A 20,197-nucleotide genomic window follows, 5' to 3' on the forward strand; every position below is an offset into this window, starting at 1 on the left:
AATAAACCAGACACTGTTTTGTAAGAAAAATAAAGACAAACACTAATAAATACAATGTATCTCGACCAATATCCTTTAAAATTCGCATTAACAAGTAAACAATATAGTTTCATCGATCTAAAATAGGACGCTATAAAATATATTGACTGATATAATGCAAATGTGAACGATCATTAGCAACGCCATGATGAGACTTCAGAAGACAGCCTCGTTTCACCGAAGGCTTAAGCGTTCTAGTTTGGTTGCTAGGGCGTTGCCAACCATTAAAAGAGTTCCGGAAAAGATGTCCAAAATTCATCGCCAGAGTCCATTCGTTGTGGAGATACGAAACATAGTAACAAAGAAGCTAGCTGACATTGAGGTATCGTAATAAACATAATTGTAATTTCAAATGCATTATTAAATACCATTTTGTATGTAAATATACGCTCGAATTGGTGCATTTGTAAAGACACATACTGATCAAAGTAATCGCGTGTTCTGATAAAACATAATGCATAACTCCATCTCTCTCTCTCTCTCAGTACTTATTTGATACTAAGAACTATGAACATATTCATACAATAAATATCCTGACGCCCGTTGTAATCATGATCTTTGCGAGTGTGAAAGTTTTTCTTACTTTGTGCCAATAAAAAACAGTTTATACATATAGAGCAATAAAACATGCCAACATTTGCTATTTCATTTTCGTTTTCATAAAGATTGTTTTGTGGTTTTGTACATACAGCTACGTGGTCAAATACAATCATGGGTAGTGTATACACGTTTAAATATAAGAACGGAAAATACCAATCTTGTATATTTCGTCAAGTATGAGCAGTTTTCTGTCCTACAACAGTGAATCAACATTAGTCTTGCGGCGCATATCGTATCTATTAACTGTGCAATAATTAGCATTATATAGCTTGTTCTATCAGTTAAATCGCTATAGCAATAGACCATATAGTTAGTTCCTCATATACTAAGGCCTATTAGCATAACTGGCGAATGTTTTCCTTTATCTACAAGATAGCGCAGATTCACAGAATAGTGAAAGTCACACTAATAATGATTTCACGACTCATTACGCTCTTATGCTTATAGTATTTTTGGAAATGGGTTGGATGGATAGTTTATACCATCTTACCACTGCATCCAATCCAAACGCATAATTGTAAGATTATTAAAGAGCAATATGCTTATTATCTCGTAAGTGATCATGCGTTATACTAGTCTTTCTATTTTCTTTTTATGGAAATTGGAAACCGTTAATTACACACTATTTTAAAATTTAAACATACATTGACTTTTGGCGCAAAGATTTCGCTTAAAAAGTAGTACGCATTAACATATAGGTTACGTGAATAATGAATTTAGTTTGTTAACTTGCATACGTTAAGGAGTTTTTAAATGCTACAATAGAATCATGGTGTTAAATAATAAATTTAAACTACGTCAGTTATACTATTAAAATCACGTTTATTGTGCAAACAATTGGCACATTTATTATAATGCTAATATATAACTTTTACATGGCTTCTCATATCAGACTGTGACAAAATGTATACATACATTTTAGACACCTATGTTTTAACATTCCAATTTAACTGCAAGAATGTCTCGTACGTAACAGAGTCAGTCGCATGAGTTCAATTATTTGCCACCAATCATGGTTTTGGCTTTTGTGCTACAAAGAGACAAGTTATGCCCACATGGGTCCGATAGTTTCTTTTCCATTATAGCCTCACGGCAGAAAATCAAATAAACGTTCCCAAACATTTTCCGCAAAATACGAACGTTAATAACCTTCGCATAAAACCTGCTGACTGCAAAAAATGGCATAATACATTATATGCGATACATTAAAATATATCTAGACAACTTGCACAATAAACGAACAATGAAAAACTTAATACTAATTCGATTCAACAATGGTAGCAAGAAGGAACAAACATATTATTGAAAAAATTCAATATCCAAACCATTACAGCATGCGACATAACAACTAATTTTGATTACAATCTGTCCTGCAACACGTTAAAAAGCTCAGGCGTGCGTGCAGCGGCACCAGAAACGATAACTACGATTTATGTACATGTATAGAGTTCAGCTATGTTTGTGGTTATTTCAGCTGTACAAAACGACAGCTTACGTTATCATCAACGTAATCGACTTTCTCTTAAATACACAATCAGAGACCAGTGCTGGTGTATGTCAATGTGTTCCAAGAGCGGAATTACGCGATAACTACTTCTGAATTACAAAACTGTCTTGTCACATACATCACATCTTTAAAATAACTGTACAGGGATGGATCCAGATTTCCATGGTATTGTGGTGGGGGCGGCGGGATATTGAACGATTTGCTGGGGGTCCAGTGGGGGCGAAGACCCCCCCCCCCCTGGAAGCTCCCCGATATTATTGATTTTGAAGGCTTTGACAACCACTTCTCGAGCATGTCACGCCTTATGTAATGATGCCAACAAGTTCAAAGAACGGCAAAGTTCGACTTGAAAAACCGATCGACACAGAGTCTAATATTAAACAATTAGCGATTGTCTGTGATTAGTGGGAAATGTTGTGTACGAAAAAGAAGAAAAAATACGTTAAATAGGTGATACAGATCTAGTTAAGTGTGAAACATCAAATGAATTGACTTTACTTTGGCGATTGTAGGGGGGGTGTACGCCGCGTCCGCCCCTTGGATCCGCCTATGCTGTAGAAAGTCTGAAGAATATCAATCTGTCTTACCTTCGCTTTTATACATACTCTCTGTGTTAATATTATAGCTGATAGTGCATGTTGTTTACCCTGACGAGATGAGCAAAAGCGGTCGGCATATTTTTATATATTTATACTAAACCCATGCAAAGTGTTTTATTATATTGGAAAATAAATTACGTCAAATGTAAAGTTGCTAAGCGAGACATACATGTGTGTACACATAAATTAATTTGTATGACTGGATCAATTTGAATTATATTATATTTAAAACTACTTTTGCAATATTTTAAAAGTAAAATATATTTAATTTATGTTGAACATTAAGTCAAAAAAAGGCATTGACCCATGCTTCATTTATTGTTTTCAAATTGTATACACGGCGGAATCCATTTATTGGTTTGTAAGAAACCAGTCTAATTTCGTTCACATGCGCATTTGAGTACATATTCACAGTGAAGAAGTGTATTTAAGCTAATTTGAAGCGAGTAAAAACAATATTTAAAAAAAACTTTAAATCAAATACAACGCCTCTTTTAATCATTTAAAAGATGTGGCACGTGAACAAAACCCAAAATTGTACTTGAAATCTGTTTCCGATTTGTAATTATGCACTGTGCAGTCCGAAATTCAATCGTATACAAAAGATACCAACAATGTCTGAGAACCACACAGTATTGTGCAGATTCGTTCATACAACGCATAACGTTACCTAAATTTCTTTAAGACTACTGGTACAATGCTTAAACAATTAAATGCAAATATGTACCATCAAGACGAAATGAAGCAATGTACTCATTATTATATACAGCACAACAACACAGACAAACGAAACACTCATACATTAATACACTTCGGCTTACTTCCAATCATAAGAATCGGTTCAAAGTGCCCCACATTTGTTAAACGTAACATTTGAAAATAATCGACATAATTATAGCTTAATTAGCTAGGATGAAATTAATCAAATAATAAAATAAAAGCGTAAAATATATTTTATCAATAGCATCATTAGGTTTAGTTTGTAGAGCAATTCAGGAAACAAATTGTTGTGTTTGGTGCAAAAACCCGTATAACACTCATTTGCTGTTCATTGTATACAGCTATACATATAAATACATTTAGTCAATTATAATGTGTTCCTGCTATATATTAGTTTATCCAACAATAGCATACACTTAATTTGAAAAATATAAACGAACGTGATTGAGAGGCCAACGATTACAATGCAGAAATGCACACATCACAGCTATTGATTAAACAAACCACTGGCTACGCAAATGTGCTATTAAAGTTAATTCGGGTCTTAATTGTGATTCATTTTAAAGAGCATAGTGTACTCATTTTTGTGTTTAAAAAAAACATTCTGGCTACTTCTCCACTAAATTATTAAGATCGCCCTGTAATAATACAAGATATTATTATCAACAATCATTATGTATATATTTGAGTAACATCGAAATAAATTATTGTGCAAGAAATATTCAACAAAAATTAATAGTAAATATATGTTAAGCATTTACTTTTCACATCCTGTTTTTCATAAAGATACGTTTACGACACAAATTGTGTGAACAGTTGGTAGGGATTTACTATTAGTTAATAGGTGTGTACAAAATGGCTTTAACTGTTTGTATTGCGGGACAGAATACGAACTTTTCGCAGATTATGATATAAGGGAAATAGTCATTTTGTATTAAATGTATGTTAAATAGTATTTGCATGATTTACCTCTGTTGAGTTCCTTCATTCTTTCAGCCTTAAGTTGCAGATAGGACGCTTGTAAAGGCGTGTACGGCGCGAGCACGTGTGTATTCCCATGTCCCCACATGCCTGAGCCCTTCCTAGAGCTTGACATACAAAATGCTCCTGTTGCTTGTTAGTGTACCGATTGAGTAAAACAATCTTCGCGGCTACACGTCTTTTATTTTCGTTTCCATGGCAACTTTGACAAATAACTCTTAAAGAGTGCTAATGGATTAAATCGGCTTTTCATTTAGTGGAAAGATTCGTTAATATTTGCACGAGAACATTTAACTAATTACTGAAAATGTCTGACGCGTAGAAATATATTAAGTTATACACCTATCGTATTTCCTATATAATCAGGGAATTGCACACATATGATTGCGAATAATTTATGAACATATAACGGGATTTAAATGTCGACTGTATCACATCGAAACACATGAGACAATGACATGTTTTGCTGCGAAATCACAGGTGCATTTAAATGTATACGTACATATTTCAATACACTATCAGATCAATCAAACTCTTACCTTGCTTGTCATTTTTATTGTTTAATGAATTGTGAAGGGAGGCGCGCGTTTGCCCAACACGTCTTTCGTTTAACGACGATGTTTGTGAACGACACCATACAGGACTGTCTAGAAAACATAGTATTGCCATCATGTAGACTGTTTGTGTTATTCCTGTGTTTATACATTTTGTTCGTTGTTAAATCTTATCACATTATTTAAGTTTTTGCACGAAATTAGTGACAAAAGTCCATCATACATGATGTTCTCACTTTGAATACATCCACACATATGTAAACCATACATGTACAAACGGGACAATTGAAAGTCGACCAATTGTTTTAGACTTTCAAATTTTAAAGTTTATTGATATACCCGAGTGGTATTTATTCTATTTAAATGATGTAAATTATGATTATACATTGTTTATTTTCTTTACTCAATTATCTAGTTGCATTATTCACTTTTTTCCTCCTATATTGTTGTCCAGTCTAGCCTGGCAACATAAGTTTTGCTGACCATTTAAATACTTAATGATCAGTCAATAGAATTACATACACAAAATAGAATCAGTGTTTTGCGTTTTATTCCATTGTTAAAAATTGCGTGTATTTAGTTCCTGTTGACAAGGCAAAGAATTGTTTTAAACGCATGATGTTCTCCGCTAGTCAATTATAACAGTACCTTTGGCTATCAATCAAAAGTGATTCTTTTCACATTCATGGTTAATGTTACCACTTCAAACTGGTTTAATCCACCGATTACTCCATTTAAAGTTTAGCACATGCTTTTATAGATGTATTGGCAGTCATCTTGAATTTTACTGTACCTGATGCCCGTTGCCAGGTTACGGTAAGATTAATTTAAAGGCTACGTAGCGTTCTTCATTGCTTTTAAAGGATTTTTTAGCAAAGTGTATTCAAATGTAAATGGAAGACCACGCTCATTCGAAGTGTTTATATTGTCGTATGTTATTGCTGTTAGTGAATTTTGTATTGTTTTAGTAAATCTTGCTTCGACCTTGCATTGTTTGGCATTACTTCTGAGCATCTGTTAAGGGCAAAGTGATTTCTGCGCCCGGCGCAACTTTGTTGTGACAGGCGTAATATGTCGTGTTTTAGGCGCAGGGCGCATTGTGTCACGAGCCCGGCACAGGGCGCAGTGTGCCATTCAGAGTAGTATAAATAGTTGATGTTCTCTTGCACAAAAATTCCATCCTTGAGGATCATCCTCTATACAACTTTTATCACATATTTTTAGTAAGTAAAAAATAGATCTTCTGTTTTCATAAACAAACTACAACTCTGAGTAAAAATAGTGAACACACATACATATTTGCATTAAGACATTATTTCTTGCTGGGAAAATCAAAGAATATATTTAATGAAAACCCGTTTATTTAGTAACTTGTCTCGACGCGCGGACTGGCTCTTAACATTATTTATGTTGAGTGCACTTGTTCAACATACTGTTTTACACGCAGTATGTCCTAAAAAAACAAACGTACTCTCTAAGAAATTAAATTCGTTCACTATTTCCAAACAGTCATAACCGAAATATAAATGAAATTATGATAATTACAATAAGTGTTTGTGTGCGGTGTTGCACGCAAGTCAATGCAGCATATCGTGACTATTATGCAAGCTGGAGTATTATGTTTTATCATTATGCTGTTTGAACTAAACATTTGATGAATCAATCACGCAGGGTATGTTAATGAAACACACCTCAAACAGTGTGTCTAGTATGATTTTATGGTTATGTATTCCTACAGTATACTTATATACACTTTCTGTAAGACATGTATTATTTAAATTGGCGATGTACTCGCGTATGAATTCCCTTTCTCAGATTCAAAAAAATCGCCACAAGTTAGTTTGAGAAAAAGACATGTTCCCGACGATGAAATAAATATTTCAAGACTTGTGAACTGATTAAACATAGAGTTTGCATACTGTTTTGCTGCAGATAAGCATTACCGGGAGAATGTGTGTTAAACATTATGATTTCAATTTTGCTTCTTTAAATACATATAACAGGGTTGCAGTTATCTGCCCTCTGCAAGTCATTGTTTGTACGAAGACTTTTTTAAGCCTTTGTATTAAATTCATTTGAATGCGTTTGTCGTTTATTGTTTAATGTCGTAAACACTTGTCTTAAATTGTTTTTGTTTAACATCTGTCTATGCCTCCTTATGTGTTTTTTTCTGAAGGCTAACGGGCAGTTTTCACTGAAAACCCTGTTTTAGATCTATCTATCTACACCGCACATTACACAAATGTTATAAACATTTAACATTGCAATACATATTCTTAATATCAGCTGTCCAATACACAGCAAATGCCCATTAGTTCAATATTCCACCTGTATCCTTTTAACAAGATGCCAATTTCCTGCAATCCAATTAAAAGTATCTGCATATCAATGAATACAATGTGTCAATTATAACCACTTTAAAGATGACATAAAAGCCATTACGACTAAGGGCGTTTAACATATTGGATTGTCCACGCATGACTCGATAAATCTTCTTCGACAGCAGCTCGAAAGGAATTATCGGTTGTTTGGCGCATGGAAAGATTCACGAGTAGTGCTGCTCTAGTAAGATGCGAGATTTGCTAAAACTGTTTCAAATCAGTTCCTAGTGCTGCACAAATGAAATAATTCGACTAAATGCTACATGACTTTTTGGTGTTTTTTTAATGTCGACCAATGTGGAATGACGCTATTTTAAGTATTTTGTATCGTATGTTGGTTTACTATCAATTGGACTAATGCTGGGATATACACATATTATGGATAATATGGACAAACATTAACTGCGCGTTAAATTACACCGTACGAAGTGTGCATATGAAGTTTGGCTTGCTATTGTTTGTTGTTGATTGTATGTTACTAAACTATGTCGGGATTCTCATTTACATTGGTGTTGAAATGTCCCTTCTCGTTTTGATAACATCGCTTTTTTAACAAATACAAATGGTATGCATATTACTTATATAATGGAGATAAACATAGTTGCTGATTAACATTATGTGACGAGAATATTACATAATGATGAGGCTTCGAAAAACAGCGTCGTTTCACAGACGTATCAAACGGTCGAGTTTTGTATCTAAAGCATTGCCCACATTGGAAAAGGTGCCAGAGAGGAGAATTTCTTCACGCCGGCAAAACCCATGTGTTGTTGAAGTACGAAACAAATACACAAAGGAACTGGTGGATATTGAGGTAACTAAATAACCGTTTAGGACTATGGTCGAGACTTATATTGCCTAAGTGTCACATGTTTATGTACACAACTGATGAGTAATCTATTTTCCATTATCGTTTATACGTCCAAACATAAAAGGTAAATGATACAAAACGTGTATTTCATCATGTTATCAAATTCACAATCTGATCATAACGATGGTTAATATATAGAATTAATGAAGCTGTAGAAACATTGGCTGGGGAGACATTTGGCCAGTCATTATACAGGTGTAAATGAACATTCCAAGCATGTATATTCTAATGCAATAGCTATAAATATAATTTCAATTGAATTGTATTTATATTTGTTACCTGCATCAAACGATACAAAACACGCGGGTTTTTACAAGTGTTTCTACATATTAATACATTTATTTTTGTAATCTCATATAGTACGTCGGGGATTTCATTCAAATTATATAAGTAAATATTTTAAGACTATGGTAGATGCTTCCGTTGCATGCGGGGCATATAATAAACAATATACATTACAAATTTCAGCGTTTGTTAGGAACATACTTTGCAGAAAAGAAACACATATCACGTTGACGAACATGATCATAATAATGGGCTGTGTATGAAATATATTAGTATTAAGTAATATAAATTAAACAATAATAACTACTTTTGCCTTTCTGAGCTATGTACAATGTATTCTGTATTATATCATTTTTTAAATATGTTAGAGTTAGAAGATGATGCGTTTGTAAATTGTTACATTACTCATGTATTTGTTACTTTATACAACATAGCTTGGCCTAATCGTTTAATTACTATTATTGATATATGATTGTGCTGCAGAAGTATAGGGGAATATGGGGACATACAGTCTTGAATTTCCCTTACATCCCTACTTTGCCTATATAGAAAACAAACAAAACTCTGTTTTTTTTGTACTATCCGTTGGGACTCGCATACCGGCTAAATGTTGGGACTCGAAAACCGGCTGAATTCGCATACCGGCTCAGTACTAGCCGTTGGGACTCGCATACCGGCTGAGTACTAGCCGTTGGGACTCGCATACCGGCTGAAGCATACCGGCTGGCGGCTGTCAATTTATTATTATACTTCCCATAATTATCATCATCAAACCTTCAAACACACATCACATAGAAATCTAATACAATCTTTCTAACAATCATCATACAGTGACATTTTTTTGTAAATTTAACCCAATACATTTATCAATTATTCAAATCAATATATAATTTCAATAATATGAAATATTAACACATTACTATAAAAATAACATGTATACCGTGCGAGTTCCCAAAGCTGAATGACAAACCTTCCAGAGCGCCTCAATAAATTTCAAACATCTAAACTTATGTTTCACTTGTATTGTGTCGTAAAAATACGAAACAAATAGTATTATTATCAATGTTGATATTGGTAATAGAGGGGTACTCTTTTAAACGCTTGTTAACATTTCAAAATTTCTTTTTCAACAACGCGCGATCTTTTGATTTTTAAGACAAAATTAGCCAATACTCAAAGTCTGATTTTGATTATGGCCAACCCAATACGTTGTTTGTTTCGACAAAGATGTCCAATAAACGGGGTAGTTATGTCAACATAACTTTATTTAACTTAATTCATTGGCTGGCTGTTTTTCTGTCTGTCTTTGATGTGTGTTGGTCTATCTTTATATCGGTCTGTATGTTTGAACGTTCGTCCGTCAATCTGTCCGTTCTTCCGTCTGTCCGTCCGTCCATCTGTCCGTCTGGTTGTGCTTTTTAAGAGTATCCTCGCATCAACTTATTTAATATATACCATGCTGATTATAATTAAAAAATGATTTAGACTTGTACACGTACATATAAAAATAAGTACTATACAGAAGATAAGCGCATTTGGGATTAACTTATGTAATTAGCTAGAAGTTGTGTGTAAGCCACAAATCTAGTATCATTGTTTATTTAGTGATTATCGATTATTATTTATGCTATTGTGAAAGTCTGGTGTAAGTTATTTAAATTGAAGTTCACTTTACAGGTAGAAATCGTGTTTTAGAGCGGTATACGGTTAACGACTTCTACTGATGAATTGTTTTTACGAGCTACTAAATTTCTAGTTTGTTAAGATTTAAAATTGCTTTAAAATATTTATTATATTTGCTTTTGAATGTGAATGTTTGTTGTGTTTGATTTCATTTCAGCGAACACGTTCTGTTGTTAAAAACTAAAAAATGCAATTTCGTACTTAAGTTGCCGTTTATGTGTATTCAAAACAAATGTACCTTTGAAAACATGTAACGTTAAAATGCAAACACTATTGACGTACGCGAATCTCGTTTAAGACGTTTTTTGATCGTTATAACACTTAGCTTACTCGTCTTTCAATCCCTACTTTCCTCAGTATTACAAAGCCATCCACTTTTTACGTTCTATATCGTTTTGTGATTGAGACAAACGTGAATTCCTTTCCGTTACTAAATATAAACTGTTAGGCTTAATTGGGCAAAATACAATCCGAAGCGCGGGTCTGGTTTTGTCCACGGTCAATGACTTTTACCATGATGGTGCGGGGCTATTAAGTGCTATTGAATTATTCGGTAAAAATCACGTATGGTGTATCGAACACGCATACAAATCAAAAACTTTATTTATTTATCGATAAAAGGGTTTACATACCAGTCTTATTTACAATTTTCAAAAACACTGACATACAGTTCATAGTGTATTTTTCTGAATTATGTCTCTGCACGGCTAACGGAATTATAATTCCAACTCCATTCAGAGTAAAGTTATTTAGCCTTTGATTTCAAAGATGCATGCACACGAATGTTTCTGTCCGAATGTGTCGTATTCAGTGAAGCGAAATAAATCGGTCATTGAGTCCATCCCAAACGTAGTTTTTTACTCATTGAAGTTAGAGTAGTTTTCTTAAATAAGAAGATATGCCCCTTTATATGCATTTAACTACATGTTACTGTGGTGGTTCTATGACTGTTAACTAGTTTGAGGGCATGCATCCCCCATTCTTATTTATAAAGAGTTTCATTTGAAAAGGCATATTCACAGGGTGTCCGATCTGTTGAAAGAGATCAGCGGTTTCGTCAAACATGTGTCTGGTTTAATGCAAATCTGTTTTAATAGGGTTGCAAATTCCAATCGTAAACACTTCTATTTGGAAACGTGTCATTTATTTGTGTTGCCATGACGACGCGACAAATTGCTATCGTAGAGGTTCTTGCTTTTGTTACCGATATGACTAGGGTATAACCCTGATTGTTATCTGCTGCTTTATTACATTTTCATACAAGAAATAGGTATTGAAAGTAGGTATTGAAACTGATACACATGTCGCCAAATCCATTTATAGTCGTGTATGCCAAACAATTGTCGAATATATGGTGTCACACTCGTTTTGTTAACGTTCATAATTAAAACAATAAACACATTTGTTTATATTAATATTAAAATTATTGTTTTATTTAATATTTACAATTTGCACACAAAAATTTTCTATGTTTCTCACTTAATGTTTGTGCATGTTTGGTCAGCTTATTAACTAAAATAGTAGAAAGTTAAAAAGTTAAATGTATCATTTTATTGTATAAGTAGTGTGTCTCGTACAGTGTATTTAACAGTTCAGTGATTTCTTTTATATAAGCAATGACTTGGAATAGGACCTGAGCAGTATAGAGCTGACTTTGTTGTAGACACTAAGATGCTCGTTAAATGATCATTAAACCATCATAAGCATGTCTTAAATTGTTATTGATTGAAAATGAGTTCCGCGCTAGGAAAACGGGACTCATTGCACGTTCGTTAAGTGTCGTCGTCGATTATCACGGTTTGTCATCTTCCGGCTTTGAATTGTATGCCGCTAAGTCGAGAATTCCTTCAACATAAACATACCATACGCGCGGAAAGTGTCTACCCTTATAAGCATGGATGGACTTCACAGGCTTATATGTGCACACTTGCTTCAGCCGAGTTTTCTCATAGCGAAGCTCATATAGATTCATTTTAATAAGTGCATACGTTTTCCACATAAAGTGCAATATGTGAATAAAAATTCCAGTATGAGACATTTCGCAAACAATCGTCTGGATTTGAGATTTTATATCGTAGTTTGTTTAAAATTGACATCATAAATTCCTTCTGAGCAACATGTCTTCTGTTTTTGTGTCCATGGAAACGCGACGATATGCCCACTTGATGGTTGTTAATGGATTTGTTTTTATTGCCGGGGCGATTGGGAAAGACCCTCGGAGGAAAATGGACATTTGTCTGATAGGTGTTACATTATTCGTTTATTCTACGCTCTAATGAGATTCTTGCTACATAAATGTTTAGAGAACGATGACAGTGTTTTATTGTCATTCAAGAATTTGGATATCTTAAAGGTACCGTCAACCACGAATGCAAAACAAGAAAAGTTCTAAAAGACCGGGTTTTTTTTACAATTATTAGTTTATATTTGTTAAAATATCACGACTGGTATATTACATTACTTTAAAAAAGTTTACATTTTCAGTATATTCGGTAATAAAATTTCGCGATGAGAAATCGAAAGAACATCGCGAAAATAGGTGACTTAACGATATGAAAACTACAAATAACGCAAGTAGATTGATCATTTTATATATAAAATATATACAATTCACTACGCTTGCAATATTTGCATTCCTGGGTTTACCACGTGACGATGATGATCAATCTACTGACGTTAACTGGTAGTTACCTGGTACCGGTACCCAGTAAAATTAATTACCGAATATACTGAAAATATGAGAACTTAACAACTTTGTTCAATTGAAATTAATATCCAGTGTTACTGTTGATGCATTGATGAGTCGTTTGAGAGATTTTCTCTGTTGTTCTCATGTTCAAACACAAAATTAATAAATATATCGTGATTGTTTATTTATTTGTAAACTCTTATAATTTGTTAAATGATAATAATAACATGTCTGATGTGAAATTACGTTTTTGTCTCGTCTAGTTGATCAAAGGTTTTAGTGATACAACTTTTAAGTAATGTTATATTTAATTTTGCGTATTTGTTTATGTCTAGAGCCAATATACCAATAAGCATACACTTAAATAATTGATATTTTAGCATATCTTATTATAATTTACTATAACACCATGCCAGCAGGTATGATTTTTAAAATGAAACAAATGCTCGCGTTGATTTTATTTACATAACGTGTTCGCATTGATTTAGTTTTGATAAACCGTTTTTGAATATGTCAAACGAAAATCAATTCAATTTTTATCTAAGTAATAATTTGTGTATTCAATCGAGGAGGACGGCATTGCCAATGAGAATGGGATACACAATAAATATATGCGCGATTATCTATAACAAGTTCATTCACTTTAACTTCAATCGTCATATGGAATCGGGCATTTAAGATGTAGCGATAAAATAAAAGACAAATGTTTTTTAACCTCAATATACAATAGGTAGCACATATATAAATCTAATACAATGGTAAATATACGGATTGAACTCATGTGTTGTTTATGTATACAGAAATGTATCATTTTGTTAGACTTATTAAACCTAAATTGAATCGTCACCTGTTGATTCCAATGTCCCAATATCTGTATATGTCAGATTCCATTCAATGGTTTGATTTAAATAATGCTCATATCGCGGGTTTGTGGACTGATTCTGTAAACACCATTCTTCGCGGCTACATGTATTTTGTTTTCGATACCATGGAAAAAAATTGGTTAAATATACTAATGGCTTTTCCATTTAGGATAATATTTGGGACAGTTTTCTTTTAAGTGGGAAATTCGTTAATATTCTTTTTTTGCATTTTTACATAACCAGTAGGACACGATTTACATCAATAAACTATTTCAATAGAGTGCAATGATGCACCACGTTTAAAACAATGCTAATTTTAACTGTAAAAACGATGAAAATCGTGGTAGTCGTATTGGAGCCAATACACGCCAAGCAATATCTTGTAAAACATGAAAGTTGAAGACAAACCTAATACAAAATACAATAAGATCCATGATCTTGTGTGATCGGACACCTGAACATTGGAAGTATTTGTTTTTCACCTTGTCGTTTAGTCCACATGATGAATATTGACGGTATTTTGGCCCAAGCATATACTTTTTAAATACTGTTTAATAACATATTCTCGTGTGTGGCTGCACTACTTACAATCAAACGCCCTTTTTCATTGCATACTTTGATTGTTTGATATTTTTTGCAAAAGAGTGCACAGCAAAGACAGTGACTTTATACGTTGGCTGTCCCTCCGCGATCTACAAATAAAAAAATAAAAGTACAAATTTAATTGATAATGTTTTACACGATATCAAGAACAACACAGATACATTCATTTATTGAGTAAAGAATGCATGCACAATTTTTAATTAAGTATACACGGAATATTCGTTCACTTTCGATCATTTGTGACAGCGGTTATTGTTTGCGAGTGACCTTGCACGAAATGCAAGGCGAAATATTGTGGACTATCATTCAAGCTGCGGTATTGATGTTGCATTATTTTGCTGCTTTTATCACAATTGTGTGTATGAACCAAACACGCACACGTCGAAAATGAAGAATTCCGGTCTCTTAAATCAACATACCGAAAACTATGCATCTTTTATTATTGGATGGTTGTATGCACGTAGTATTATTCAATACACGTGTTTGTGAGACAGAGCTACAGGTTACTTGAAGAGATGTTCATGTTCTGCAACATTAAAATAAATTTAACGAACCTGAGTTAACCGAGCGTTTGCTTAGGGTTACCAACAAGACAATCTGTGTTAAATTGCACGAGGGTAAATTCGACTCTAATGATACATTTAGAGGTAGTAAGTGTTTTGTGTCCTCCGTAAATCTTCGTTTTAACGTTACTGTTTAAAGCATGTGCAATTAATTCACGTGTATTTGACGTTTATTTAAGAGAATTTCTGAACATTTGTCTTATGTTGTTTTTGTTGAACTATTGTGTATGCATCTTCTTTTTTTCTTAACAAGATGACGATTTCCTGCAATGCCATTACAAGTATATGCATATCAACGAATCTAATGTGTCAACTTAAATCACTTTAAAGATGACATAGGAGCAATAACGACTAAGAGTGTTGAACATATTGCATTTTCCAAGCATTAATAACCCGTCTCTTCGACAGCAGCTGAAAAGAAAGTATAGGTTATTTTGCGCATGAAGAGATTCAAAACAATCAGTTCTGCTGCTTTGATTTAAAGAGGAAATAATGCTACTGAATGCTACATGATGTCGGGATGTTTGTTTAATGTCAATGTGTGTGGACTGCCTATTATTTAAGTTTTCTTTATCGTATGTTGGTTCACTATCAATTGGATAAATGCTGAGGTATACAGGTCTTATGGATAATATGAAAACATTTCTTATAATAGACTGCGTTAAGATAAAGTTTATGAAGTGTGCTGATTAAGTTTGGCTTGTTTTGATGTCGTAACGGTTGATGGTTTGTGACTGAAATATGATGGGTTACGCACTTTTCATAACAAATAACAATGGTATGCATATAACTAATACAATGGAGATAAACATAGTTGCTGATTAAACTTTTGTGATGTGAATATTATATAATGATGAGGCTTCGAAAAACAGCGTCGTTTCACAGACGTATTAAACGGTCGAGTTTTGTGTCTAAAGCATTTCCCGTATTTGAAAAGGTGCCAGAGAGGAGAATTTCTTCACGCCGGCAAAACCCATGTGTTGTTGAAGTAAGAAACAAATACACAAAGGAACTAGTGGATCTTGAGGTAATTCATTAACCGTTTAGGCATTTGGTCGAGACTTATATTGCAAAAGTGTCACATATTTATGTAAAACAGATGGGTAATTGATTAACCGTTACATGTATCGTTTATTACAAGTCCAAATATAACAGGTAAATGACACAAAACGTGTTAACTATCTTATCGAGGGTTAAAATATAGAATAAATGAATCTTCAATAACATTGTCAGGGGAGATGCTTGACCACTTATTATCCTACAGGTCTAAATAATAATTCCAAGCATTTATATTCTAATGAAATAGCAATAAATATAATTCAAATTGAATTTAATGTATATGTGTTACCTGCATTAAATTAAACAAAAACGCGGGTTTAACATTTTGCCTACATATTGTTATATTCCTGTATGTAATTTCATATAAAATGTCAAGAATTTCATTCACAATATATATATATATATATATATATATATATAGTATTCTAAGACAATAAGAGATGCTTCCGTTTCATGCAGGGCATATATCAAGCAATACACATTACAAATTACAGCGTTTGTTAGAAACATATTTTTCAGAAAAGTAAGACGCATCATGTTGATGAACATGTTTATAAAAATGAGTTATGTATGCAGTATATTAATAAGTTATATAAATTGTACAATGATAACTAGTTTTTCCTTTTTTAAGTCGTGTACAATGATGCGTCAAATATTGATCAATTTACTCTACAGTGACTTTTTAGTATTTATTAACACATTATTTTGTATTTCATCATTATGTTAATATGTTGGAGTAAGAATATAATGCATTTGTAAATTGTAAGATTCTCATGTCTTATTCCTTTATAAAACGTAGCTTGACATACCATTACCATTAATATTATTGATATATAATTGTGCTGCAGCAATATGGAGAAATATTTGAACGTACAGCATTGAATAGTTTTTGCATTGTATCATTATCAATGTTAATATTGATTAAAAAGAGTTACTTAAAAAACATACATGCTAACATTTTAAAGGCTCTGTTTAAACGAGATCAGAATCAGACATTGCTAAAAGTCTGACTTTGAGTAAGTCAAACCCAATACGTGTGCATGTTTTCACAAAAATCTTCAACAAATGGGGTAGTTAGGTCAACATAATTAAACTACGTCGACTTTTTTGTTAACGATGCAGAGGTGGTAAAATTAATAAGAATGCAAATTTAAAGAAATTTTGCAAAAATCTTCTCTGTCTGACTGCAGTGTGTCTGTGTTTGAATATTTTTTGTCTGTCTGTCTTTGATGTATGTCGGTTTGTCTGTATGTAGTTCTGTATGTTTAAACGTCCGTCCATCAATGCATCCGTTCGTTCGTCCATCCATCCGTTTATCCGCATGACTATGTTTATTTTTTGAAGAATATCCCCTAATCAACTTATATACCATGATTATTATTTAAAAAAAAAACAAATGTTTTAGATATGTGCATGAGCTTTAAAAAGTACTATACAGGAGATACAGTGTATGTGAGATTGACTTCTGTTATTTTCCATTAATTGATTTTTAATCCAGAACTGAATATAGTTTTTCTATTAAGTGGTTATCGAAAATTATTTAGGGTATTGTGAAAGATTGGTGGCAGTTTTTAAAATTAATGTTCACTGTAACTTGAGCAAATGCGTTTAAGTGTTTTATTAACTTAAAGGGGACTTTTCACAGATTTGTGCATACATTGAAGTATGTCATTTAATGTTTTATAAATGTTAACATTGGGTCTAAAAATCTCCAGGAAAAAGGTAAGAATACAATTAAAGAATTAAAAAGTAACCCTCAGCGGGGACTCGAACCACTGACCCCTGGAGCAAAAGTCTACCGCTCTATCCACTAGACAATCCGCTCTACACTTAACCAATGTATTTTTTACTGTATATATAAAAGTGTGTATGAAACTTATAAGCCCATACTGGCGTTAAAAAGGCCTAATAATATAGGAAACTTCATTACACGTGGTCAATTTACGAAGAGTTTGAACAGTTCACGTGCGTCAAGTGCCTGTTGAAGAACACGTTGCTCCCATTGTAAATCCATACACGTTTGAAAAAACTTTAAAAGTACAGTAACAGGCGAGCAATTTAATTTACAGAAGAATATGAATTGTGCATCTAAAGATGTAATATACCTCATTACATGTAAACAGTGTAAGAAGCAGTACGTGCGACAAACCATGCAACCGGTGTCAAAAAGAATGAACAGTCATCGATTTGACATAAGAAACTTTTCTTACCCTGAATTTTCAACTTTGGTCGCATCACATTTTAATGAAGCTCACCACAGCGCAAATGACTGTTCCTTTATGCCAATTGATGTTGTTAGTAACAACATTAATCGTCTGTGTAAAGAAACTTACTGGGTACATAGACTTAAAACAGTACACCCTAATGGTATGAATAACAAAGTTCTTTTTAACATAAAAGACTAGCTCTTCAATTTAATTAAGCTTACTTTTGTTTTTTCCTATTAGTATTTTTATAATTTTATAGGAAATTGTGTATTATTGAATCCGAAAGTAAAGCTTAATTTAATTAACGTTCGTTTTATTGACGTACATTTTCCCGCATTTTACTGTACGTTAAGTCAATGACGTAACATCCGCTTTCTGTTATTATGTGTATTATCCTGATGAAGGCGTAAGCCGAAACGTTGATAAAAAAGGACAGAAAAATATGCGTTTTTGTTGGATTTATCATACTCACTGTATATATACAATCCTTGTAGTATCAAACAATACAACGACAACGACATAATTCTCCAAATTATTCAATCGTTTGGCGTTGCAACGCTTTATAATTTTTTAGGTTTTTAAATTGTCAAAAGATGCACATAATTGGTATGTTAGGGCATGGTTTATTTTCCGTATTACTGTTTCCTCACAAATATCATAAGTTCAAGGAAAATTTGCGAATCTAAAACAATTTTTTTTTCAATTGTGTAAATTTACCAAAGCGTGAAAAGGCCCCTTTTACCACTTCTTCTGTTGAAGTATTTATTGTTTTTACGAGATATTTAATTTCAGATTTCTTAAGGTTTGAAATTGTAGTTTTTTAATATATATGTCTTCATTACTTTGAAAGTGCATGTTTGTTGTGTTTGATTTTACTTTCGACGTAAACGTTTTGTATCAAAACATTACAATGTAACTTGGTACACCATTTGCCGCTCGTGTGAATTAGAAAACAAACAAACCTTAGAAAACAAAACATGTTACGTGGAAATACAAACAGTTTTGACGTTCGCGATTTTTTTATCGATTTTTGATCTATGTAACACTTGGCTCACTTTTGTTTGCATCCATAATTTTCTCAGCATGACACAGACATCCAGTATCTACGTGCTATATCTTTTTGTGATTGTGTCAAATGTGAATTCCGTTCCGTTAATACATCTAAACTGAATTAGCTAAATTGGGTCAATTACAATCCGGAGCGCGGGTCTGGTTTTGTCCACGGTAAATGGATTTTACCACCTTGGTGCGGGACTTGTAACTTAAGCGGGAAAATGCACTAATGGTTTATCGAACCCGCATACCAAATCAGAAACATTATTTATGTATCAATAAAAAGGGTTTAAATAGCAATCTTATATACAATATCCAAAAACAATTGCATGCAGTGCATAGTGCATTTTTCTTAATAATGACTCTGTACGACAAACGGATTTATAATCCAACTCACAATAATTTAGCGTTTGATTGTAAAGATAAATTCACACGAATGAATTTTGGCATAACTTGTCGTATTCAGTGAAGCGAAATAAATATGTACTTGAGCCCATCCCAAACGTAGTTGTATCCTTTTCCTCACTGAAGTAAAAGTAGTTTTCTTAAATAAGAACGCATGCTCCTCTTAATGAATTTAACTACATTTTCTTATGTTGGACCTATGACTTTTAACCAGCTTAAGGGCACGCAAACCTCTCACACTTATTTATAAAGAGTTTTATTTGAAAAGGCATATTCACAGGCTGTCTTATCTGTTGATTCCGTGCATGAGATCAGCGGTTTCGTCAAACATGTGTCTGGTTTTGCAAATCTCTTGTAATAGGGTTGCAAATTTCAATCGTAAACAATTCTTGTTGGACACGTGTCTGTCATTTGCGTTGTTATGACGATCCCACAAATTTCTATGTTTGATGTATTTGCTTTTGTTACCGATGTGACTAGGGTATAACTCCCTGCTGTTATCTGCTGCTTTATTACATTTGCATACAATAAATCG

At 33.2% G+C, this 20,197-nt stretch overlaps 1 protein-coding gene across 1 annotated transcript in view; it reads left to right on the forward strand.

Moving 5' to 3' along the window:
• Positions 1 to 229: 229 nt before the first annotated feature.
• The window catches only part of LOC127849332 (dipeptidyl peptidase 4-like), a 145,341-nt gene continuing 125,373 nt past the window's right edge, over positions 230 to 20,197 (forward strand). The window contains exon 1 of the mRNA XM_052382063.1: positions 230 to 361. Coding sequence (XP_052238023.1) covers positions 284 to 361 — 78 coding nt within the window. The 5' untranslated portion in view covers positions 230 to 283. The remainder of the gene's footprint in view (positions 362 to 20,197) is intronic.

The sequence above is a fragment of the Dreissena polymorpha genome, chromosome 10, assembly GCF_020536995.1.
Source record: "Dreissena polymorpha isolate Duluth1 chromosome 10, UMN_Dpol_1.0, whole genome shotgun sequence".
Taxonomy (NCBI): domain Eukaryota; kingdom Metazoa; phylum Mollusca; class Bivalvia; order Myida; family Dreissenidae; genus Dreissena; species Dreissena polymorpha.